This window comes from Hyla sarda, chromosome 2, assembly GCF_029499605.1.
Source record: "Hyla sarda isolate aHylSar1 chromosome 2, aHylSar1.hap1, whole genome shotgun sequence".
NCBI lineage: Eukaryota > Metazoa > Chordata > Amphibia > Anura > Hylidae > Hyla > Hyla sarda.
The window spans coordinates 295,052,516-295,079,425 of NC_079190.1; the positions used below are offsets into that span (position 1 = coordinate 295,052,516).

The window sequence follows — 26,910 nt, forward strand, 5'->3', positions numbered from 1 at the left end:
TTTGACATCCTATTCCATCTCCATGGACTGGGTATCTTCCAGAGCGTGGTTTCTGGGCCTCGGTTATCTCTGGCCTGGGTTCTCGTCAGCAGGCCTTATGGGCCAGTGGGTTCGGTCTCGGGACTGATTCCCCTTTCGCTGTTGGTTGGTCTTCCTACCCTAGGGGACTAATTTGAGTACTCCTTTTTTTTTTGTACTCGCTGTAAAATCTTTCTCGTAGCCTTCATTGGGGGACACCGCACCCACCCATTTCTGCATTTGTCCGGATATACTTTTCCGATTTATTTATTTATTTTATCTGGGATTCCTTTTCCGGGGTCCTTCGGACATATTTGTTTGGCTTCTCCTGCTTTATGACAAAACTGATTACCTTACTTCCAGTGAGCGGGTATATCTTGCCAGGGAGGAGCCGACTTTTTTTTTCCTAGTGGCAAGAGCATATACCAATCAGCATAGGTGTTGCCATTTGAAGGCTATAAGAGAGATTTTGTGGTGAGTACAAAAAAAATCTTTTTTCCATATATAGGGCTGTATGAAGGCTTTTTTTTATTTTAATTTTTTTTTGCATCCTCTGCATATTTTAATTGTGCTGATGTTTTTGCATGCAGCAATACCCAATATGTTCATTAATCACTTTTTAAAATTTTACTTGTAAAATGGAAAAAGAAGGGGCATTTAATTTTATTGCGGGAGAGGCTTTATTCACTTTTGTTAATTTTTTTTTTTTTTTTTTTTAATGCTTTTCTGGTTGATCATCATTGATCATGGCATCTGAAGGGTTAATGGTGGGCATCAGTGTTGTTGCTGATGTCCGCCTTTAACAGAGGGTCCTGGCTGCTGATAGTAGCAGAGACCCGCGGTCTATGAAACGAATACATTTAGATTATAGGAAGTTTTTTTTTTTACTAATTTTTCATATTCATAGTTTTAGATTTTTCATTAATTTCTATTCTTTTTTCATTGTAGATTTCGGTCTGGTGGTGGAAAGTCTCAAAATCAGCTTACGGTTGTAGAACTCAGGTCATTTGTTAAACAACTTAATTTATTGCCATGTAGCATTAGCCAAACTCCCCAACTCAAGGTAAAATAGTTCTTCATCCATGTAGCATCATTTAATTTTTGTGAAAAATGTCTTTATAATTAAATGTCACACTTTTTTTTTTATTACTCTAAGGACTTGTTGAGTCGTGTGGAAGAATTTCAGGCACGGAGCCAGAAGCTCTTAGCAGCAGAAATGCCCCAAGCTAGTGAACTGCAGCAGCTTCTTGATTCAGGTTTTCAATTTGACTTGGAATTACCATTAGGAAGCCTTCGGGAGCGTCTGGAACAAGCACGTTGGTTAGAGGAACAACAGCAAGCATGCCAGGATCCTGGAACACTCACAATAGATGTCATGAGAAGACTTATAGACTTAGGTGTAGGACTGCCACCTCATGCAACTGTGGAGAAAGCAATGGCTAAACTTCAGGAATTGCTGACCATGTCTGAACATTGGGATGACAAGTGCAAAAGTCTCCTTAAAGCAAGGTTTAGTATCGGCCTCCTTAAGAATCTGACACTGTGCAAAATATTTTCTTTTCAGATAAAGGGGCTTGTTCACCTTTTTTCTGTGACAAATGTTTGCAAAAATTCTTATTTACATCCTGAGCTCCACCATAAACCTTCATTCATGGCCATAGGATATTATACATATTTTGTTGGCAGATACCCTGCTGTAAAGGTATGATAGTGTAGGAGTCAGTCTGTATGGTAGTCATCTTTATTGTAGCTTGTAGTGAAAAAATTGCAGTAATGCCTTTTGAAATTACTCAAATATTTGCATTGCTAGTATAACCTGCAGGGAGAGTCATAAAGAATTAAGGGAGCACTGAATCCTGCAGAATTGTTGATACCACTCTGGACTATTGTAAAGGCAATGGACTAATGAAGAATGCAATGTGTGTGAACAGAGCAATGATTAATTCTGTCTTTACTGAAAAATTGTGCTCAAATTTACTTTAAGAAATAAATGGTGCTCATGTTTCTCTTGCTTATCTTTTTTTTTTTTTTCCCCCCTTCTCTCATAGACCACGACATGATCTTGACACTTTGACCATAGCTCTGCGGGAAGTAGAGAACGTCCCAGCGTACCTTCCAAGTGTAGATTCTCTGAAGGATGCAGTGCAGAGAGCACAGGAATGGTTAAGGAAGGTTGAAGCTTTGCAGGTTAGGGTTGTTATTTAGGTCAGATATACAGTTGTTGATATTAAGTCAATAATAGTAATCTTTTGTTATCACTTTCAGACTGGCCCCAGAGTTCCTGTTCTTGACGCATTGGTGGAACTGGTGAATCATGGGCGAGCAATTCCAGTCCACCTTGGTCCACTGCCAAGACTTGAAGCCCTGGTTGGTGAAGTCCATGCCTGGACAGAGTGTGCCACTAGCACATTTTTAACACCCAACTCCCCTTATACTTTGCTCGAGGTAATAACAAAATCTAAAGAATTCGGTAGCAAATATTGAATTTAAGGTTATCTTTAAAGAAATCAGAGGCTGTCCTTTACTGCTTTTGTTTGTAGATGGTCTTCTACAGTATGGTTAAAACTAAGATCATGTAGAACGGTCTTGTAATACTTCATCCTAAAGCAACAATATAAAATCTAGATAACCTTTATGATGGCTCATTGATCAGCACATACCAAGAATCATTATACTGAATCTCAAGTCAAGTGTTTAAATGGGCACTGCCACATAACTACTTTTTCATCTTTTTTAAATATTGTATAATTTTTTGTTTTTTTTACAATTTGTTTGCATTATTTTTTTATTTTACTATTTTATTGGAAAAATTGTCCCTAAAGTTCTGTCCTCTAGGGTTCCCCATACTTTGTAAATCACTGTTGTACATCGGCTTTTATGTTCCCACCAACTGTGGCAATGCTCCTGCACTGTGGGCTCTGCTTTCACTGACTGAGTGTGAAAAGCAGACTGAGAAGCAGAGCAGCTGTCAGCAGTGTCTGCCGTTTTCCTCACATAAAACCCTGCAGCCTCTTTAGTACTGTTAAAGACATGGTGGATGTCGGGGGCGGATAGTTGCAACGATTTACTGTGTGTGTGCGCAGTAGTGAACTGTGTGTGTGCGCAGCTGTGTTAAATTTGTGTATGGCTGAGCTGTATGTTCAGTAGAGCTGAGTCGGTGCATGGCTGGGTTTTTTATATATTTTTTTATTTTTAGCTTGTATACTGTGCGTAGCTACTGTCAAGGTTAAGAGGGAGGAGAGCTGTAAAGAGGAGACTGCAGCTGTCAATCTGGCAACTAAGTGAGGTCATGCATCACCACTTCCTGGGAGAGTTTAGGAGAGGATGAATGTTCAGGAGAATGGGGCTGCTTACATCCATAGAGGAGGAGGAGAGGGGGAAAAAAAAAGGCTGCAATTTTTTTTTCTCTATCTGCTCCATTGGGGGACAAAGACCATGGGTGTATGCTGCTGTCTCTAGGAGGTATGACACTATGGCAACAAAAAAGTCAGCTCCTCCCAGCAGGATATACCCGCCTCCAGGCCCTGAGCTAATCAGTTTTAAGCTTAGTGTCTAAGGAGGTGGACATGGTCTGGAGTTCTCTCCAGACCAGGTCTTATGTTTTATTATTTTCCTAGATTTAGGGATGTGTTAGATTTTTTTTATTCCATTTTCTTTCCAGTTTTCAGGTGGGGACTCAGGAACTGCGGCTTACTGTTTCCCCATTGCGAGTAAAGGGGCACAGACATTGCGTATATGCGCTGTTCACCCCCTCTCGCCAACGGTCAGCGCCTGGGTTTGTACCTCATGGGTCTGGGTCACCCTATCTCCCTGCTCGCCTCACTCGCACATGGTAGCCCGGCATGATGCAGGTGATAAAAGCTGGCTGAAGACTTCATAGGAAGACTTCATGAGGTAAGTTTCTGACTAAGGTGAGTATTTTCCCCCTTTTTTTCTTTAGGGAAGATTTTCAACATCTGGAGACCCCAAATTTTGGCCCACTCTTTTACATGGGACTGTTGGGCTGACCAGGAGGGATTTTCCCTCCTTTCCTTTATGGGGGGTTCTTTATTATACTGGGGCTGAGCAGACATGTATGTGTGGTGTTTTTCACAGTTCATTATGTGTGGTATTTTTTTCACAGTATTCCGCCGCTGCATGAGGCAGCCGCGGTGCATATCTCTACTTGCAGGCGCTCGGCGCCCTTTCTTACTTTCATTTTGGCAGTGCGGCTGCCGACAGTATCTTGCCCGCTCCCTCCCTTCCCCCACCGGCGCATATGCGCTCGGGGCCTGGTGCCATTACATATCTTTTACTGCGGGCGCTCGGCGCCCGTTCCTACTTTCTTTTCGGCAGCGCGGCTGCCGACGGTAAGCTTTATTGTTATTCATTCGGCAGTGCGGCTGCCAACAGTATGTTCCGCCCCCTCCCTCCCTTTCCTCGCAGGCGCATATGCTTTTGCATATGCGCTCAGGGCTGGGAGTGGGCGCCATTATGGACGGGGCTTTATCTTTATTCATTCGGCAGTGCGGCTGCCAACAGTATGTTCCGTCCTCTCCCTCCCTTTCCCCGCAGGCGCATATACTTTCGCATATGCGCTCGGGAGCGGGCGCCATTAAGGTCCGGCCTGTATTTTCTTCGGCGGCCTGGTGCGCGTTGACTCTGCCCACCCAGAGCCGCCGAAGCCTGCATAAGGGCGCGAACTAAGCCCCAATCAGCGCTGTGCGCGCACATAGTTTTTTTTTGTTACAGGGCCAATCACAGAGCCCTTGTGTGTAGCACAGCCCCCTCTGGCTATTGGTTGAGAGGTTTTCTCATGTCAGATGCAGTTCTCATGGGCATTGCAAAATGCTACTCACAGCTGCCTTAGGGACAAAGGTTGTAACTTAAAAAATGTCCGATTCTGCCAAACCACTTGTTCGGCCTGCACACTGCTCCCCCAGACCCCCCTGCTATTCTACCCCGGTTGTTCTTCCAGACGGTGGGTTCGGCCGCCCCTCCAGCCTGGGTTCCCTCCCTCTGCCAGTCCATATCAGACTTGGCTCAGGTCTTCCAGTATGTGGTGATTGCCTTGGAGAGGCCCTCCCTACACGGGCCCTCCGGAGGGTCCCGCTTTCCCCCTATACTGTCGCTCTCGTGGTGTCATAGGGGTGTTCATCTGACTCATCCCCCGAGTCTTTGGGCAGGCACGGGCGCTCCCCTCACAGGCATGAAGTTTCCGATGACTTAGAGGACCGCACGGATATGTCGTACATGGTGCAGTCATTGGTTTCGGTCATAAGAGACGCCTTCCATCTAGAGGACACAGGATCTTCGGACGTGGCTCCAGAAGTTTCCTTTCATCGTGCCCGACCCCTTCCAGGGTTGCCTCACCTCGTTCCCATTCTCCTGAGGAACTTGTGGATGAGGTTTCTGATTTGGCCTCCGACTCTGAGGACTGCACGGATATGCCTCATGTGGTGTACTCATTGGTTTCGGCCATAAGTCACCTCCCATCTAAAGGACCCAGGAACTTCGGATGTGGCTCCAGAAGTCTCCTTTCTTTGTGCCGTCCGGCACCCAGGACTTTCAGCTGAATTTGGCGCCCTGCTGGAATCCGCCTGGATGCACCCTGACAGAAGTTTCAGGAAACGAAGAAGGAAAAGGCGCAGTATCACTTCGCCTAGGACCTCATTGCTCGGTGGGCCTCCTCTCCAACTGTGGATGCACTGGTCTCCCGCCTCTCTAAGGAGTCTACCCTGCCGTTGGCTGATGCGGCTGCCTTCAAGGATCCAGTGGACAAGTAGGTGGAAACCTTGGCTAAATTGGCTTTTGAGACAGCAGGTTTCTCACTAGCTCTCCATTGCTCCTTAGCTAGTGATGGGCTGCCCTTTCCACTGGCTACCTGGTAGCACTCCGTCGTTCCATGTGGCTTATTGCCTGAAAAGCGGTCTCCGTCTTCAGGAAGTGAGGCAGCGGATGAAAAGATCTCCTTTTTGCCTCTGGATAAGGCTTGCAGAACCGCCTGTCGGATGTCCTTCTTCTTCCGGTCCTGCGGACCCTTGATGCCAACAAGGGTCCAGCCAGGCGTCACAAGCAGAGGGCTCCCTCTTTCCCTACCCGTCCCTCCTGGAGGTCGGCTAACCGTACCGGCCGTTTTGCGGCCCCATCAGGCACCTGTAGGCCTGCCTCGGCCTGAAGGGCCGCCCCCACCCGCCGACTTCACGAGCGGTCCCCCTATCTAGCGAAGGCAGTTCGGGGCGCGCTCCAGTTCCCTTTCATCCAGGGAGTAGTTGTCCAGGTTCCTTCAGGGGAACGTTTTCGAGGTTTTAATTTCAACTTCTTTGTGGTCCCCAAGAAAGGTGTTTCTGTTCGCCCAATCTTGGTTCTCGAGCATCTCACCCAGCACATTCTGAATGGAGTCTCTCCATTCGGTGCTAACGTCCATGGGTCAAGGGGAGTTTTTTTCTTCCTCGGTGGACATCAAGGATTCCGGTCATCAGCGGTACCTCCGCTTTGCAGTTCCGGACAGTCATTTTCTATTGTGGCTCTCCACTTCGGTCTGGCCACTTCTCCGAGGCCCTTACCAAGGTTCTGGCGCCTGTGATAGCCCTTTTACAGACAAGAGTGGTTTCAGTGATTCCTTACTTGGATGACCTCCTGATCAGAGCTCCGACCAGGACCCAGAATCTGGAGTGTCTTAATCTCCACGTCCGGACCTTGTCTCACTTCGGTTGGATGGTCAATCAGGACAAGTCCAACCTCTCTCCTGGGGCTCCAATTTGACACGGCCTCTGCCCGCTTCGACTCCGCCAAACAATCGGCTGAATCTCTTGCAGAAGTCCGATGACTTAGGCTCCCTGCTCCGGTTTCCATTTGCTTTTGCATGGATCTCCTGGGTCGGTTGGTGGCTGTACCATTGGCCCTTCATCACCGACCTCTTCAACTGGTTATTCTCTTCTGGTGGGACAGGTCTCCTTGTCTCTCAACCGCAAGTTCCTTCTCTCGACAGTCTTGTTGGTCCCTTCTATGGTGGCTATGTTTCCCCCTGCTTTTTCAGGGGTGCTCCTTTCTGCCCCTTCCTACCAGTCTGTCGGACTGGGGAGGTGTTTTCAAGGACTGGCCTGTCTGGGCCTGGGTCCCCCAAGAAGTCCTTCTCCCCATCATCATGTTGGGACTAGGGCAATTCTATCTTTGCTTGCTTCTTTGGGAAGTTCCCTTCTGGGTGGTGCTCAGCTTTCCGGCTATCTCAGCTATCTTCATTCCGGACATACTCAACTGGGAGTGGTCTGTCCCAGCCGGTTCTTAGCCGTCGAGGCGAGTGGTCCCTACATCCGGAGGTGTTTGAGGTGAACTGCAGCCTCTGGGGCACTCCAGGCGTGGACCTCTGCACGTCCCACCACAACCAAAGTGTTCCTCTCTCTTGGTCGGGCTCATTCCAGGGTCCTGAGGAAGCTCGCAGCAGAGGGCGTTCCCGCCATTCTTGTGGCTCAGACTGGCCCCGGCAGGCGTGGTACGTTATCGCGGTCAGGCTCCTAACGACTTGCTGCGCCTTCCCTCTCGCCCGGACCTCCTGTCTCAGGTCTTACCCTCTCGGCCTTTGTCGGAGTGGCGGTTGAGACCGCGGTTCTAAGAACCCGCGGTTTTCTCTTCCAAGTGGTTCGCATGATACTGAGGGCTTGCAAGCCTTCCTCTGCAAAGAATTACCACCATACCTGGCGGTTTTATTTTCGTTGGCGTGAAACTCAGCCTTTTTCTCCGGTCGTGGTTTTCCCTTCCCCTTTCAATAAGGGCTAGTCCAAGGCTTGGCTTTCAGCTCCCTTAAGGGTCAAAGTTAACCCTTTCCGTTCTTTCAACGTCCTCTGGCATTCAATTCTCATGTCCAGACTTTCTTCAGGGAATGGCAGACGCTGCCCCTCCTTATCGGTTCCCTTCTTCTTCTCGGGATTTACACTTGGTCTTAGGTGCCCTGCAAGGCGCTCCTCTTGAACCTCTCAGGGACAGTCCTCTTCGCCTTCTTCCCTGGAAGGTGGCGTCCCTTAACGTGGCGTGCTCTTACCTCTGTTAGGAGGGTGTTGGAGCTGGCAGCTCTCCTGCCGTTCTCCCTTGCTGGTTGTCTACCAGGACATGTTGTTTTCCGTCCAGGTCTGTCCTTCTTACCGGACATGGTCTCAGGTTTTTCATCTCAATGAGGACATCGTCCTGCCGTCTTTTTGTCCGGCTCCTTCTCATCCCCGGGAGCGTTTGCTCCACAACCTGGTTGTGGTAAGGGTTGTTCGAACTTATCTCTGTCACCTCTTCCTTTTGACAGTGTGACTTCTTTGTTTTTCCGGAAGGTCGTCGTACAGGACAACCTATTTCTACGGCCACCATTTTTAGGTGGATCCGGTCTGCTATTTCGGAAGCCTACCGCTGCAAGGGGGAAGATCCTACCCTTCAGGGTTTTGGCTCATTCCACCCGTTTTTCGGGGCATCCTGGGCCCTCCACTACGTGGTTTCGGCCTCGCAGTTCTGTAAAACGACCACTCGGTTGTCTTCGCACACTTTCACAAGGTTCTACCAGATTCATACCTTTGCATCAGCTGATGCTACTCTGGGCTGTGGGGCGTTGCAGGCGGCGGTGGTCCAGTTGTCCACCTGATTTCTTACCCACCCAAGGGACGGTTTTGGTACGTCCCATGGTCTGTGTCCCCCAATGGAGCTGATAGAGAGAAGGAGATTTTTTAATGCTTACCGTAAAATCTCTTTCTCGGAGGATCCATTGGGGGACACTGCTCCCGCCCTTTTGGGTTTCTCTTTGGTTCTCTGTCCGAGGGTGTGTTCAGTTATATTTTTCTTCAGGTTCTCGGACAGTTCGTGTTTTTTCCTTGACATGTCGGTCCTCTCCTATTGCTCTGGTACTAAAACCGATTAGCTCAGGGCCTCTAGGCGGGTATATCCTGCTGGGAGGGCTGACTTTTTGTTGCCATAGTGTCATACCTCCTAGAGACAGCAGCATACACCCATGGTCTGTGTCCCCCAATGGATCCTTCGAGAGATTTTACGGTAAGCATTAAAAAAATCTCCTTTTTTTTTTTTTTGACTTAGTGATGGCAGGTACGCTTTAAGTGGTCTAAACATTGCTTATATTTCTTTTGTAGGTTCTCTGCCCTCGATGTGATCTAGGGTCTTCTAGTTCGAAAAGGAAAATGAGAAAGGTAAAAGACCTGCCTGCTTTAGCTGGAAAGAAGAAGTATCCCAAACCAGATGGCCTTCTAGAGTTGGAGAAAGCTTTGACTGAGAGCAAAGATACTGCTACTGCAGTAAGTATGACTTTATTGCTGTGTTCCTCAGAGAATAGGCAGCATTTTCATTTTAGAACTTGAATTTGAGCCTTTTCATTTGTCTCCTAACAGATGGCAACTCTTGGTGAGGCCAGACTACGTGAGATGGAGTCTTTACACACTTTTCGAGTGTCTAATGAAAATAGAATGTTGTTGAGAGAAGAACAGAGTGACTGGAAAGTGTGTGTGTGTCAGGGTGCACCCATGGCTCCAATGATTCAATGTGAGCTATGTCGAGCTTGCTTCCACACTGGTTGCATTACAGCTCCAAAGCATGGATCCCTAGTCTGGCTATGTCCACAGTGTCATCGCTCGAAAAAACCACCTCTGGAAAAAATCCTCCCTCTCCTAGCATCTCTACAACGCTTGCGTGTCCGACTTCCAGAGGGTGATGCCTTGCGCTATCTTATAGAGAGGACGGTCAGTTGGCAGCATCGGGCACAGCACATGTTGTCTTCTGCAGACCTAAAGCTTGCACAAGAGCGAGTCAGTTCGAGTCAACTATACAACAAATGGCAAGCAACAGCTGGGCAGCTTTCAGATACTTGCAATGTAAGGGCATTATTTCCAACTAATGTATTTTAATCATTTTTCACAACAGAAAACTGGTGTTAAAAAAAGTTGCAGATTTTTGTGCAAAACACGGGAAATGTTGCAAAATTAAACTTGTGCAAGAATTTGCAACTTTCTCCCCCATGTAGTTACATATTTGGGAAACTGAACTGAAATGCTGATTAGACAAAAAAAAATGTATTTTTTATTTTTTTACTTCAGGTATCACAGAGTGTTGGAGCCACATCCTTCTCTTTGTCCCATGAATGGGACAACAGGACCACCTACATCCAGTCTCCATTTTCACCTGGACGCAACTGTGTCCCTCTGAACAGTAAGTCTCATATCCAAAAAATAAGATAAGATCAGTAACAAGTGATGGAATTTTTTTTTTTTATATCAATATCAAATGGCTGGCTTTGTACCACAATCCAAACCTTATTGGGCCTTTAGTACTATGTAGTAATTTTTTATTTTTTATAAAAAATAACAAAAGGGCAGATTGACTTAAAATAGAAGACAAGATTAAAACTAAATTACCCCCCACCACTCCCATGCTTATGTTCTCATCTCCACTTTCTCCCTTTATCTCTATGACTGCACCATAGCAGTGTGCCCATTGATTCTACAAGGGACAGGATAAAAAGCACAAAAGGTTAAAAGGCTCTCTTCATCCTATCACCATGAGGAAGGTAGAACTTAGGGGGGGGGGGGATCCCTAAGTAGAAGACCTACACAGCAGGGAGTGATCGATAATTGTCTCCTTTTTCAAAGTGTAACTGTGGTGCATGCCTCTGGACCTACCCCTCCTTGGTTGAACTTGATGTACATATGTCCATAAATATTGGGATATTGACACAATTCTAAAATTTTTGACTCTATACACAACCACAATGGATTTGAAATGAAACTAACAAGATGTGCTTCAACTCCAGACTCTCCGCTTTAATTTGAGGGTATTTACATCCAAATCAGGGGAACGGTGTAGGAATTACGACAGTTTGCATATGTGCATCCCACTTGCTAAGGGGCCAAAAGTAATGGGAAAATTTGCTTCTCAGCTGTTCCATGTCCAGGTGTGTGTCATTCCCTCATTATCCCAATTACAATGAGCAGATAAAAGGTCCAAAGTTTATTTCAAGTGTGCTATTTGCATTTGGAATATGTTGCCGTCAACTCTCAAGATGAGATTCAAAGAGCTGTCACTATCAGTGAAGCAAGCAATCATTAGGCTGAAAAAACAAAACAAAAACATGAGAGAGAGCCAAAACAACTGTTTGGAACATTCTTAAAAAGAAGGAATGCACCGGTGAGCTCAGAAACACCAAAAGACCCTGGAAGACCAAGGAAAACAACTGTGGAGGATGACTGAAAAATTATTTCCCTGGTGAAGAAAACCCCCTTCACAACTGTTGGCCAGATCAAGAATACACTCCAGGAGGTAGGTGTATGTGTGTGTCAAAGTCAACAATCAAGAGAAGACTTCACCAGAGTGAATACAGAGGGTTCACCACAAGATGGAAACCATTGGTGAGCCTCAAAAACAGGAAGGCCAGATTAGAGTTTGCCAAAAGAGGTTAAAAGTTTAAAAAGCCTTCACAGTTCTGGAACAACATCCTATGGACAGATAAGACCAAGATCAACTTGTACCAGAGTGATGGGAAGAGAAGAGTATGGAGAAGGAAAGGAACTGCTCATGATCCTAAGCATACCACCTAATCAATGAAGCATGGTGTTGGTAGTGTCATGGCGTGGGCATGAAGAACAAGAACAAGCAGGAACTAAAGACAGTTGCAGTAGAGGCTGGCAAAGCATCCCCAGGGATGAAACCCAGCTTCTGGTGATGTCTATGCGTTCCAGATTTCAGGCTGTAATTGACTACAAAGGATTTTCCACCAAGTATAAAAAAAAAGTTTGGATTTATGAAGATTATTCTGTCCCATTATGGCACTTTTGGTCCCTTAACAAGTGGGATGCACATATGCAAACTGTTGTAATTCCTACACCGTTCACCTGATTTGGAATGAAATGCCCTCAAATTAAAGCTGACAATCTGCAGTTATAGCACATCTTGTTCGTTTCATTTCAAATCCATTGTGGTGGTGTATAGAGCCAAAAATTTTAGAATTGTGTCGATGTCCCAATATTTATGGACCTGACTGTAACGATTTGCACTCCAGCATTTTCTTGGGAATATTGGGCACCATTCTGGCTTGAGCACTGTTGCCCCCGGGGATCTTGGTGGGGGTGCATAACTCGGAACCTGCATGGTCTTGTGCATGCATGTGTACCTGCGTGCTTTGGAAGCTTACTCTGGATTGATGGCACCTTCAGGGGACTCCTCTGTGCATACTGTAAAGGCGGTGGCAAAATTGGGGGAAGGATGTTTGCCAGAGAGACTCCATCCGCTCTAGTAATGACATATTTCTGATGTCCCATGCGCCACACTGTTGGGTAGTGGTCGCAATTTAGCAAATTTGGGTGTGTTTCAGTTCTACGTAGTGCACTTTAAAAAAAAAAAAATTTAAAAAATGAACTTCGGTAGGTCAATCTGATTACTTCAATACCCAATTTATATAAGTTTTGTTTTATTTTACTCCTTTTTAAAAATAACTTTTTGCAAGAAAACGATTATGCTTAAAATGGTCTTTTCTAACCCCTATAACACTTATTTTTCTTTATATGGCGCTGTATGAGGGCTCATATTCTGCACTATGATCTGTAGTTTTTATTGGTACCATTTGTTTATCTTTGAGACTTTTTGGTCTGGACAATTCAGAAATTCAAACTTTTTATGTTTATGCCATTTAAAAATAGGAAACGGAAAAAGGAGATTTTTTGTACTCGCCGTAAAATCTCTCTAGCCTTCATTGGGGGACACCAAACTGATGGGTATAAGCTCTTGCCACTAGGAGGCGCTGACACTAGGAAAAAAATGTCGGCTCCTCCCTGGCAGGAAATATCCACCCACCTGCAGTGAGGTAATCAGTTTTGTCACAAAGCAGTAGGAGAAGCCAACAAAGACACACATCCGAAGGACCCCTGAAAGGAATCCCGGAAAAATAGTCCGAAAAAAAGAAATGGGTGGGTGTGGTGTCCCCCCAATAAAGGCTACGAGAGAGAGATTTTACGGGGAATACAAAAAAATCTCCTTTTCTCGGTCGCTCTTCATTGGGGGGACACCAAACTGATGGGACGTACCAAAGCAGTCCCCTAAGGTGGGAATAAACAACCACCAGAGAAAAGGAATCAGTCCCTAGACTGAACTCACTTGTCCACAAGGCCTGTGAACGAGTAAACCCCCCCCCCCAGGCAGAGACACACTAGGCCCAGAAATTGAACTCAAATAAGATCTCCCGTCCTAGGAGATGGACTAGGATGCCAAGGGAAGGGGCCGTCCTCAGTAGAGACCCAAGACACCAGGTCATAGAGAGAGACAAGAAACCACGGGAAAAAAGAAAGATGGACTTCTGCTCTGGAGAGGGCCAGTGCATGAGAGCTAAGACCTGAACAGCCTCAGACCCAAAAAACCCTGTCCCAGGGGCCTGCCATGAGCACCCAGAAGGCGAAAATAGTCGTACTGGTGTAAAGCAGATAACCTGAACGTCCTCTAACTCGGGAGGACATGGACCCCGAAGGAAGAAAGGAGCGGCAAACACCCTGAAAAGTGGGGCATCTCTGATACCGGAGAGACCGACAAGTAAACTGGAGACGTAGAGTCACCTGGAAGACTAACCCCTGAAGAGTAAGGAAAACAGACATGCACGAAAACTCTCCGGGCGACAAACTTCTATGAAGGAGTGCAGCACCGACTAATGGGATTGCGGAGGAGTCTTGGCCAGATCACTACACATGTCCAAGACCTGAACCATCACCAAGGCCCAAGGAACCGAAACCGCTTAGAAAGAAGGAGCTCCACAGCTTCCTACTGCCAGAATGGGAACGGAGGGAGAAATAAATGAGAACCCAGCTGGGACTCTCAGGGCCTGGGCACAGGAAGGATTACTCCAGAAGACTTTGGTGTCAGTGCAGTACAACTGACACAGACAAAAGGGAAGGAAGAACACACACTTCTGGGGAGATTGTAGAAACTCCTCCAACAGAGGAGAGAACTAAGCTGCGTGAGCAGCAGTAGATAACAAAAAACAGAGAGAGCCAGGCTGTGATAGTGGACAGTAAGCACACAAGCCTAGATAGTAAAAATCTGTAGAATGCCCTCAGCAAAAAAACAAGGGGCCACCTAAATAGTGGGAACAGCGAGAGTGCATCATCTTGGCAGCAGAAAAAACTCAACAAAATAGTCCCTCCCAGAGGAGGGAAAACAAGGGGGGCCAAGATGAAAACTCAAGTACAGACCCATGCCAAGCATCCTGATCCCTATACCATCTGTGGAAAGGGGATTGGCAAAACGTGGCAGGCACAGTAGGAGCAGGGAGATGCGGCCCCACAGGCACTGGACAAGTACTGGGTGGACGGAGCCCCCCAGGCCCCAGCGGCAACCATCGCTGTCTGGAGGAGCCACCTTGTGTCCCAAGAGGGATCGGAATCCTGTACACTGGAGCTGGGCAAAAAATACAAAACGTGCTGAGAGCCAGTCCAGACAGTAACGAGTAGGTGCCTGCGCCACCCCGGACAGAAACCCCAGAAAAAAAACATCTGGAGGCATAGGGAGGGGCTAAATTGACTGGCCCCATGTCAGAACAGAAGTGTTCAACTGCTGCAGAACTGTGGAAACAAAATAAACACAGAAAACCCCTAGGCTCGCCCCACAAAACAAAAGGAAAGGTGGACTCTACACTTAGAGCGGTCTTAACATACGTAGGATCACAGACATGGGTACCCCAGGATAGTAGTGGGGTACCAAGACTGCAGACACGAAAGAAACCGCAGACATCCAAGGGAGAAGCAGGAAGGGAGGTATGCCTCTAGCAGACAAACAGTGCAACCTAAGAAAGGAGAACAGAGTGATGCTGCTGGTGCTGAGAAAGTCCCTGGGACCTGCAGAAAAACCATGCAGACACAGTCTGGCTATGTGGCAAAGGGACCCTGGCCACACCAGGTCCTGCATATGGAAACACACAGTGGAGTGAGATACCAGCCTGTAGACCAGTGTTTCCTAACCTTTTTCGGGTCGGGGCACACCTCGAAGAAAAAAATTTTTTGCGGGGCACCGCTACCGAAGTTGACAAGCAAAAAAAAAAGGGAAAATGGTAAAAAACGCAATGCACTATATCTATTTATCGGTGGGTATGTAGTTTAAAGTGCTGCTTTATACAGCAACTCGCCAATGACGTCTTCTCTAATTTGCAATGTTGCCTTCTCTTGTCCATCTGGTCCGGGCCATCATCACTACTTCTTCCACACACAATTCTTCACCGTTAAACCTGCAAAACAAATCTACTAGGCGCCAAACTTTTTTTTTACATGGGTGACAGAGGGGTGTAGAAGAGTGGACATGGGTGACAGATGGATGTAGAGGGGTGGACATGGGTGACAAAGGGGTTTAGAGGGGTGTAGAGGAGCGTGGGGGGTGAACATGGGTGACAGGAGGGGTGGACGGGAGTGAAAGGGATGACAGGAGGGTGGACAGGGGTGTGAACATTGATGATAGGAGGGTGGACGGGGGGGTGGACAGCGGTGACGGGGGGTGGACTGGAGTGAAAGGGATGACAGGAGGGTGAACATGGGTGACAGGAGGGTGGATGAGGGTGAGCGCTGTGTGCGCAGTGCGCACGCAGGCTTCCCTTCCCCCCCCTGTGCCGCCAGTCATAAGTGTGCAGGCCGGGGTGGGATATTATAAAAACTTTTTTTTAAAAATCACAGCAAAATCCAGTGGCGAACGGCACACACGTGCCGCAGCACCGCGGTTGGGAATCACTGCTGTAGACAGACAGAGTAGCAGACATGCAGGGAGGGACCTGGCCACGTAGGTAACCCTGTAAACCAGTATGTGGTGCATTGTATAAGGCCCATGGGGTGACTCACTAGAAAACTACATCATGGCAGTGGGTAACCTGAACTACCGTCCACAGGGTGAAAGTATATGGTAGGTGACCCGAAGTAGTAGTAAGCCATGCGTAAAAACATCTGGCCGGCATCTGGCCGGCAGGTAAAGGATTCCTGAGCACTCCATTCAACCTCCCACAGAAATCGGGGCACTAGAGTACAGCCTATCCAACAGTGGACCTGGTGGTGCAGAAAACCCAACAGACTAAGGATTGTCCGACTGGTATCAAGCCCATATACCTGTTGGGACCCTATTACAGATCCCTCACCCAGCCGTGAGGTACGGGAAACCTGGCTATGTCCGCTGCAGCCCGGAGGTCAGAGACAGTCTGCCTGAACAAGAACACCCCCGGGCGTTTGGCAAAAAAAGGAAACAGTCACAGGCAATAACTGTGCCCCTTTGTCATAGGTGGGAGAGCGAAGAGGCCGAGAAACCCCACCCCCTGGGAGATAGAGGGTGACAAGGGGGCTGTGGAATGCATCCCTGACATCCCGCATAGTGTCCGTGGGACACGCGGAGTCAGTTCTACGTATGCCGCGCACAACAGTGAGGTAGCGGAACTCCAGCCGCAAAAACATCAGCCATGCGATGTGTGACAGTCGGCAGAAGAAAACATGCTGACAACTGTCTGGCGTACTGGTATGGATCCATAGTGGACAGAGTCATTCCATCGGGAACCTCGCACAGTACTGAGGTACCGGAATTCCGGTCACAGATACACCAGTCATGTGATGTGTGACAGGTGGAGTAGGAAACCATGCAGACCACTGTCTGGCTTACTGTTATGGGTCCATAGAAGACAACGAGTCATTTCGTCAACACCTCGCCCAGTAGAGAGGTACCGGAACTCCAGCCACAGATACATCAGCCATGTGAGGTGTGACAGGCGGTGCAGGAAACCATGCAGACCACTGTCTGGCTTACTGGGATGGGTCTGTAGTAGACAACAAGATGTAGGGTCCGTAGGACACCTGGGTCAGTTCTTCTTATACCGCACACAGCAGTGGGGTATCGGAACTCCAGGTACATCAGCCGTGTGACAGGCGGCAGAGCAAACCATGCAGACCACTGTCTGACTTACTGGTATGGGTCCATAATGGACAACGAGACACATAGGGTCTGTAAAACACACTAGGTCAGTTCTTCGTATACCGCACACAGCAGTGGGGTATCGGAACTCTAGCCGCTTTTTTAGATACATCAGCTGTGTGACAGACGGCAGAGGAAACCATGCATACCACTGTCTGACATAGTGATATCAGGCCAAACCATGACTACACAGGGATATTCTCATGGAGACCTAGCGCTGGATGTAAGGATCTGGAGCACTAGATGTCGTAGCCTGTGGAGAAGGCATCGTATAGTATGACATGCCAAGAACACCCCAGGATGGCTGGCCGACAGACATGGCAGATGAGGAACCTCAAAAGAGACCTGAGTGTCTGTCTGTAACGCCAAAGAGCTTGCACAAGGTATGGCACTCAGTGGTTGCAGAGAGCAGATTGCTTGAAAATATCCCTGATAGTTTTAGGGACCGTGTCTCCCTGGCAACAACCTGCCACGGCGTTTCGCATATGCTCCATGACAGTGAGCAACAATGCAGAATTAGGGACGCCAGAGGGATACACTAGGCAGCTCATGTATAGTGTATAGCAGGTCACCGTCTAGGGTGACTGAAACAAATAAAGCAGCCCCCAATGTAGACTCCAGGAAAGGACTGCAGATATTTAACTGAGAAGAACAGATATGGCCGTCCAAGGCTGCAATAGAATTAGGGTGCAATACAAGTATTTGCCACAAGGGGGTGCCCAACTACACCAAATGGTCAGAGTGACCAGGAAGTGCAAGTGTGTGTGTGGACTTTTTATTTATTTATTTATTTAAACGTCTTCTCCGAGGCTGCATTTTAAAATGTAATTTTGCATTTATTACTTTTTGGTCTACTGAGGACTTGAACTCTGCACCTCATGCACCACAAGCAGTCCTCTTATAGACTTAAAAGAAATACATACAACGGGCAGCCTCAGGAGCGTCAACGGCACGGAGCAGCACACTTAGAAGTGCCTGCTAAGCCGCTGCATAGCTCCGCAGCTAGGGAAACAGAATGGGCCAGATAGGAGGAGCTCCCTCCGGGCCGCAGCTCAGGGAGGCCGATGGAACCGCTCTGAGCGCAAAGTGGCGCCGCCCTCTGAAAAGGTGGAGGGGCGGAGCTAAACTCCGCCGGAGGTGCACAGAGTTAAGGCTGCGGGTAAGCACCCGTGGGACGTAATAAAGAGCCGTGTAGCGTTTTTACCTGGAGGGGTGGCGCTGCCGGACCTCCCTGTTCATGCATCGGCTCAGGGGAGAAAAAAGGTGTCCATGAGCCGCCATAACCCCCGGAGCGCGCTCGCACAGGGGAGAAGGGTGGAGCCATGTGCCGCCATGACCCCCTCACCCAGCGTGCAGCTGACCCCCAGTGACACCACAGAAGCGTATGTGCCGCCATGCAGAGATGAGCAGGGAAGCCATAATCCCTGCAATACCTGCTGGAGGGAGCCGCTGCAAAGGGCCGGCGGCTGTCCCAGTACACAGAAGCCCATCCCCCACACATAAGGACCCCAATAAAGAGTCCCTTTTTCAGTTGGTGGAGGGGGGGGGGGTTAGGGGGGAGTACATACTTACCTGCAGGTGTTCTTATACTCACCTCAGGCTTCTTCAATCAGCTTATGGCCACGCTGCATCATGCAAGGCTAAGATAGCGGGGCGAACAGGGGCAGTGGGGGACCCAGGGTATAACCTCCAGGCTCTGGCCGTTGGCAGGAAGGGGTTAACGGTGCATAATCTTATGTCCCATGCCCCTTAGCCCCACATGAGGGAACAGGTAGCACCATGCTCCTGAACCCCCACCTGAAAAAAAGGAGTAAAGAATGACTAAACAGCACTAGAAAATAATAAAAAAAGGACTAGGTCTTGCTGACTCTAGCTAAAACTGATTACCTCACTGCAGGTGGGCGGGTATATCCTAGGAGGTGCTAACATTTTTTCCTAGTGGCAAGAGCATATACCCATCAGTTTGGTGTCCCCCAATGAAGAGCGACCGAGAAAAGGGATTTAAACTTTTATTAGTGAAGGGCTTGTTCACATTTTAAAAACATGTTTTCATTATTTTTAGTCCCCATAGGAGACTATTAGCTGCAATCTTTCAATTGTAAATGCTGATCGATCAGCTTCCCTGAGCAAGCGGCTTATAAATTGTACTAAATTTAGACACCACAGTCAACTTTAATTGCGGTATCTTAAAGGTTATTGTCAACATCTACCTGATCGGTCATATCTGGCATTAGCCATGGATCCCGCCAGCGGGGCCAACTGGGTTTGAAGCTTCATACACCTGCGTCGGAGTTGTTTTGGGAGACTCGTGTTGTCATTTTCCAATACAGGCACAATATTAAAAAAATTGGTGCATTGAAATAAAAAATTTAGGCTATAGCTGAAAATGTTTCTATATATTTAGAAAACCAGAAATGAGACAGAGCAGTGATCTACAACCTATAGCTCTGTAGCTGGAGCAGAAGTATAACTCCTAGGATGTCCTGAGAGCCTTCTGCCCAGCTGCAGAGCCACAGATTGTAGATCACGGCTCTGTAGCACAATATACATAGGTGTAGATCAGGGTTTCCAAACAGTGTACCTCCAAATGTTGTACTTTTGCAACACTCAGCATGCCTGCACATCCCATACAGAACACACACGATGGTGTGTGATGCTGCCGGCCAATCCCAGCAATGCTACACAGCCCACAATACATGCCACAGACTGCTTCATTTCGGTGCATCCTGACCAAAAATTCCTTAGCTTTGCTTTTTCTCAATCAGAAACATTGTTTTCAATTCACAGCTTTACCGTTTAGGGGATATTGTTTGGAATATCTTCAGCTCCCAGCAAGTTATTTCATCTCTTCATCTTAAAAACATAAAACTAGTGCTGTATCTAGATAACTAATAGCAGACTTCTCCTCTCTTCTAAAATTAAACATTCTTTAGACCCAGAAGTTCCTAAATTCGTGGATTCTGATAAAACAATTGATGTAAACAATTGCTGTAATTCTAATAAAAGGGCCAGGGCTTAGCCTTTGATCAGAGCTCTAGTTATATTTGGAGCACAGAATTCTTTTGAAGTATAGCAGCAGGGTAAAAAGTTTTACTTCCTGATTAAAGAGGTGGGTAGGAGGTCATGTAAGTCAGGAGAGGGAAAAAAAACAACACATGACTTGAATGTTTATTGGTTTAAATCTGTCTTTTCAGTTCTCTAGGGGGAGGCTTATCAAAAGGAAAAGTGGTTCAGTTGCCCATAGCAGCCAATCAGATTGCTTCTTTAATTTTTCAAAGACTTTTTCCAAACTATAGAAGAAATCTGGTTGCAATGGACAACTGCATGTTTTGAGAAGTCTTCCCCATAGTCATTAGTGGCATATATGAATTATGCACATCTTGACCTTTTTAGAAAGCGCTTTGGGTCTAAAGATCAGTGGGCTTTTTTTTTTTAACAGAAAAATATAATATTTTCCATCTGAGCTTTGAATGGTCCTTTTAATGAGGTCGCAATATTTATACATAATTAAAAATTTCAAAAATGTATGCCATGCCTACCAGTAACTTTTTATGTTCCTGTTTATTTATTTACATAGGTTTAAGTGCAGAATTGGATGAGTTACTTATGGAAGCACAGCTTCTGCAAGTCTCACTTCCTGAAGTACATGAACTTTATCAGGGTCTTGTGAACCAGACAACCACACGAATACATGAACGTAGCATAACGCCGATAGGCACTGGGAGGGAGAAGGCCCCTTGTAAGCAACATGGAGCAGAGTGGAACACTGCACGTTCTGAGGTAAGAAATGACTTGACAATTTCCATTTGGGTTTAAGTGGAGTTGACCACCGTGTTTATTCTTTTTATTTGCTTAGCTAAATCAACTCTTCAGTTAAAGTACACGGTTAAAAAGTATAGATGGAAAAAGAAAACCTAGCACTCGCCACCAATTTCTTTCTTGCTAAGAAATAACTAGTGGGAAGTGCTACTTTTCCCTTTTCTATCTGTTAAAAGTGCCCGCTGTCCTGAAAATCAGGTCCACTTTTAGTTTGACTAAAAGTTTTGACTAAAATGAAAGATTTTGAGATATAGCAAAATGCAATAGTCTTTTTTTTTTTTTCTTTTGTGCCTTTTTTTTCTTTCACGCATGCTGAAAGTTTAATATGTGTGTGTAATCTATTTTTTCTAGGTTGTATCCTCCTTAATGAAGAGGGAAAGGATTGACTGCACAGACAAAAAGTTAAAAAGGCGTCATGAGGGCTCTGATGTTAGAATGAAGAAAGCATCTGCTCCACGTAAAAAGAGAGTTAAGTCCTTGCAATCCAAAGATCTGTGCAGCAGGGAACAATGTCTAGAAATCCGGGACAGTGACTCATTATATTCTCTTACATCTGAATCTGAAGATGATGATGCAGTTTGTCCTGCAGACCATTGCATGGAGCCTGAAGGCGATGAGGTAAGGAATAGGGCACATAAGTAAAACTTAAAGAAAAATACATTGGAACAAATACACAACATGCATATTGTTTTCGATTAGCTTGCCGCTAGTCTAGATGCACTGCTCTTTTCAAGAGACAACTAAAACACTTTAGAGGCACTTATGTTAGAGCAAAATTCAATATTCATGAAAAACTGTTTTAAAATGTTGACTTTTTTTTTTTCATTTAGGTTTCTTAAAACTTAGCTTTTACTAATCCAGTTAAAAAAAATCACCAAACACCTATAGGATAGTGGATAGCAAAGATAATAGTATAATATAATCATAGTCTATGAAATATACGAACAAAGAATCAGTCCACCTACAAAGTAGTGACTACATATGGCCCAATTGTAGCGGCCATCCTGTCACCATTACATCAAGTTTAGGGGGTCAGTTTTACCATACACTAACTCAATGGTCCGATTACTATAAGGTTGCATAACTCAATGCTATGTGCTTGCAACAATGAATGAATCACACAATAATCACACTCCCAACGTTTTTATGAAAGCGTGCAGGTCAAGATGCTCAACACGCCTGATTCCTCAGGAGAAACGCTCAGGGACCTGTATAAGGATAGCAAAACTTGATTAGAAAAATCAGCATTCACCAAGAGTAACTAGATTATAGAGTGGACACCTAGTCTTATATCCAGAAAAGACCCCCCCAGTATAAGGACATAGATAGGTATAGAGGTAGCTTCACCATGTTAGCTACCAAATGGCATATATTTTGTATTGCAGGGGTTCCAGTAACTGGTTCTATATACCCAGGAGCCCTAGGTGTAGACGCTACTGTTAGATGGTTTACATAGGAGTTCCTGCTGTGTAGCGCGTGATCCCAGCAACACAGCGGGAACTCTGCCACTGCAGTGTCTGAATGTAAACCTTCTAACAGTAGCATCTACACCTAGGGCTCTGGGGTATGTAGAACCAGTTACTGGAACCCCTGCAGTACAACACATATGCCATTTGGGAGATAAATAGGTATAGAGGTAGCGTCACAATGTTATGTCCTTAAATTGGGGTCTTTTCTGGATATAAGACACGGTGTCCACGCTATAATCTAGTTAATCTTGGTGAATGCAGCTTTTTCTATATAAGTTGTGCTATCCTTACACAGGTCCCTAAGTGTTTCCCCTGAGGAAGCAGGCGTGTTGAGAATCTTAACTTGCACGCTTGCAGAAATGCATCAGGAGTGGGATTATTGTGTGATTCATTCTTTGTTCTAAGAACATAGAATTGAGTTATGCAACCATAGAGTATAGTAATCTGACCATTGAGTTTGTGTATGATTAAATTGACCCCCTAAACTTGATGTAATGGTGACACAGGAACACTGCTTCAAAACCTCCCACAGACAGTGGGGCACAGGAGAGTGCGGCCAAACTTATGGGCGACCCAGTGGTGTAGGAGACCCTGCAGACGAAGACCTGCTGACTGACAGCAGAACCTTGCCTGGAGGAACCCTCAGACAGTTGCACACGGCAGCTCAGAAATAGACCGACAGCGGAGGACACTGTGTAGACAACGGTCTGATGTAATGAGTGCCCCTCCAGGCGCTGGTGATAAGGGGACACAGTCAGATGGCAATAACTGGGCCCCTTGATGCATGTAGAAAGGCAGTGAAGCCGGGAAGCCATGAATAGAATCCCAGTCGCCCCGGGAGATCAGGGGAGACTTAGGAGCCGTGGATGGTATCCCCTTCGCCCAGCATAGGGTCCACAGTAAACACCAGGTCACTCCACCAGACACCGTGCACTAGCAGTGAGGTACCGGAACTGCAGCCATAGACACTTCAGCCCTTGGAGAAGTGACAGGCGGCAGAGAAAACCATGCAGACCACTGTCTGGCTTACTGGTATGGTTCCATGTAGACAACGGTGCACTCCAGCGGTCACCTCGCACTGATAGTGGGGTATAGAAATCCAGTCGCTGATGTGGCAGTTGTGAGATGAGACAGGTGACACTACTGTCTGGCCCAATGAGAGCAGGTGCAATCCATGGGCACTGACGTGGGGATCCAGGACAGCAGCCGCATCCTGTGGAGGTGGGAATGTATGTACACGTCAAGAACACCTGCGGACATGGCAAACATGTCCTGACAACCGGTGGTAGAGGAAAAACAGTCCTGACCGAAACCCCGGTATACTTCCAAGGAATCATGAAATCCCTGGCACGACCCGCCACAGCGAGTCACGTATGTCTCCAACATAGTGAGAAACCTGGTGAAAGCAGGTATGCCAGAGGCATACGTCCACTGACTCAATGCAGTGTGTCATAACAGGACCCTATATTTTGCTAATACTTGGTCACGTGTTCTCTTATGTCAAATAAAAATATAAAAATATAGAATAGTTTAAATTAACCCTAACCTCTACCCCCTTATGTGAAGGATGGGGTTTTTGTTTCAAGTCCCATACAAGTATATAGGACCCCTGGTACCTTACTCCACAAGCTCCGTTCTGCATCTCCTGGTGGATGCATCAGTCCTGCTGGCGAGCCGCACCCTCCCCGCATTCCATGCCCAATCTTGAAAGACACACCCACCATTTAAGCCACCCCCCTTTTATTTTCAGTTTACAATATCTTCATCACAACTCTGCCCCACCTGAGGATTAGAAACCAGGATTAGACAGGATATTGGGAGGGGACATGGGGACGGAATAAGAGGAGGGGTTTGGGGTCTGGATATGAGGAGAAGATATGGGGTCCCGGGCAGCGTCGGGTACTCAGCTAGTAGATATATAAACTCTGTGTGTGTGTGTTCCAGCATCCCTTCCAAACGGCTAAACATATTAACATGAAACTTGGTACACATGTTACTAATATGTCAGCTAAAAATTATAGGATAGGTTATAATCCCTTACCCACCCCCATTCGTGAGGGTCAGGGTTTTTGTTTAAAGGCCCATTACAAGTCAATGGAAAATATATCTTACTACTTAACTTCCAAATGGCTGGAGATATTTCAGTAATAATTAGTACACATGTTACCTATATGTCCACTACAGATATAGGATAGTTAATTTAACCCTAACCTACCCTCTTGCGTGAAGGATGGGGTTTTTGTTTCAAGTCCAATGCAAGTATATGGGGCTTCCAGTATCTTACACCACAAGCGACACCTCTGCATTTCCTGGTGAGTGGGTCAGTCTGGCTGGCAAGCCACACCCTCTCCACATGTCATGCCACATTGCAAAGCCATGCCCACCATTTAAGCCATACCCTTTTTTTTGCATAGCTTGCAAATCACGCCCACTCCCACAAAGCCATACCACCTGCGGTCGGTATATGAGGACAAATGCTTCCTCCTTTTGTTGCTTTAACTTCCCCACCAGGATTAGGTAGAAAAAAACGGGCAACGGCAGGTACTCAGGTAGTTAAAAATAAAACTAATTATATACTGGAAAAATGTGAAAAATTCAGTCTTAACCTCCTGTATTAAGCCAATGCACTAACCACTGAGCTGTTCAGGCCATTCACATTAATACCACGTGAAGACTTGCATAACAGAGAAGTTGCATATGATGCCTCATTAACATTGATAAGTGAAATAGTGGGAACGTGATTCCTGCTGTCAAGAGAAAAAGCAAGGTGCTCTACCTCCCAGATAAGTTCTAAGCAACTCTCTAGTGCAGGATCCAGAGTTGCAGAATGTAATGTGTTTCTTTGCAGCTGAACACAGGAGCCAGAGTAGGATGCCTCCTAAATCGTAGTAATAAGCAGCTGATGGCAGAGAGTATGGCCTAGCAGCTGCTAGATCCTCCTGGCCATTACTTGCTGAAAGTGCTGTGACATCAAATCCTCCTCCATCGCTCGGGGCAAAGGAGCACAAAGTGAAACTCCGGCAGCAGTTCTGTTGCTATTATACTAAATGAATGCACTGTACCTCTGGAGGCCTTTGTGTATGTAGGAGCAGCATACATAGTGGGGACATGGTGCTCTGACACCATACCTCCACCTCTCCCTAGTTTCACCAGGGAGAGAGAAAAAGTGAGACTGACTATTGTGCTAATGAAAGGGGTACTCTGTTAGAAAACATTTTTTTTTTTTTTTTTATAAAAAAAAAAAGTTAACAATTTATTAATTCTATAAAATATAAAACAACCACCCTTCCAATACTTATGAGCTGCTATATGCTCCAGATGAAGTTGAGTTGTTGTTTTCAGTCTGACCACAGTGCTCTCTGCTGACACCTCTCCGTGTCAGGAACTGTCCAGAGCAGGAGAGGTTTGCTATGGGGATTTGCTCCTACTCTGGACAGTTCCTGGACAGAGGTGTCAGCAGAGAGCACTGTTGTCAGGGAGAAAAGAGCAACTCCACTTCTTCTGTAGTACACAGCAGCTAAGTACTAGAAGAAAGTTACAAATCTGTTTAAAGGGGTTATCCAGGAAAAAGCATGTTTTTTTTATTATATTAACTGGCTCCAGAAAGTTAAACAGATTTTTAAATTACTTCTATTAAAAATTCTTAATCCTTTCAGTACTTATGAGCTGCTGAAGTTGAGTTGTTCTTTTCTGTCTAAGTGCTCTCTGATGACACGTGTCTCGGGAACTGCCCAGTTTAGAAGCAAATCCCCATAGCAAACCTCTTCTACTCTTTGCAGTTCCCGAGACAAGCAGAGATGTCAGCAGAGAGCAGCTGATAATTATTGAAAGGATTAAGATTTTTTTAATAGACGTAATTTACAAATCTGTTTAACTTTCTGGAGCCAGTTGATTGAAAGAAAGCCAGAGCTTGGGACCAGCAAAGTAATTCCCATGAAAACATTTTAAATAGGTATCGACCGATTATCGGTTTGGCCGATATTATCGGCCGATAATCACGATTTTGGGCATTATTTGTATCGGCAATTACCTTGCCGAAAAGCCGATAATGGCCCGCACCGCTCCCACTGCACCGCCCCGGCCCCATTGCTTCCCCCATCCCCGGTTTTATAATTACCTGTTCCCGGTGCCCGAGGTCCACGCTACTTCTGGCTCCTGCTGCGTCCTGCGTTACGCTGTGCGCAATGACTAGTGACGTGACATCACTGTCAGTGCGGACAGTGACAGCTCAGGAGGACGCCACCGGAGCCCGGTGTAGAGTGGACCCCGGGAACAGGTAATTATAAAACCGGGGATGGGGGAGGCAATGGGGCCATGGCGGTGCGGTGGGGGGTGCGACGTGGGGCGGTAGGGGGGTGGCGGTGATAGGACTCAGGACCCCCAGACAGGCAGGGGGAGAGGCGGGCGGTGGCGGCGGCGGTCTATGGCATCGCAAAAGCCACTGCAGTGCATTGATTTAAAGCGCCCGCTTTAAATCAATGATCTGCAGCGGTGTCGCGGGGGGATAAATAGCCGATGACTTATACCGGAATATCGGTATAAGTTATCGGCTATCGGCCCTAACCTCCACCGATTTTCGGTATCGGCCCTAAAAAAACGATATCGGTCGATCCCTAATTTTAAAGATGAATTTCCATAAACCTAACCACCCATTTAAAAGTGTCTGTTTTTTGAA

The 26,910-nt window shown here is 46.5% G+C and overlaps 1 protein-coding gene across 4 annotated transcripts in view; it reads left to right on the forward strand.

The window, feature by feature from the left end:
- The window catches only part of KDM5B (lysine demethylase 5B), a 110,878-nt gene that overhangs the window by 76,153 nt on the left and 7,815 nt on the right, over positions 1–26,910 (forward strand). For all 4 annotated transcript variants that reach the window (XM_056557536.1, XM_056557533.1, XM_056557535.1 and 1 more), the window contains 9 exons: positions 967–1,081; positions 1,175–1,527; positions 2,067–2,205; positions 2,284–2,463; positions 9,117–9,278; positions 9,372–9,851; positions 10,074–10,185; positions 20,525–20,727; positions 21,118–21,384. In XM_056557536.1, the coding sequence (XP_056413511.1) occupies positions 967–1,081; positions 1,175–1,527; positions 2,067–2,205; positions 2,284–2,463; positions 9,117–9,278; positions 9,372–9,851; positions 10,074–10,185; positions 20,525–20,727; positions 21,118–21,384 (2,011 nt within the window). The remainder of the gene's footprint in view (positions 1–966; positions 1,082–1,174; positions 1,528–2,066; positions 2,206–2,283; positions 2,464–9,116; positions 9,279–9,371; positions 9,852–10,073; positions 10,186–20,524; positions 20,728–21,117; positions 21,385–26,910) is intronic.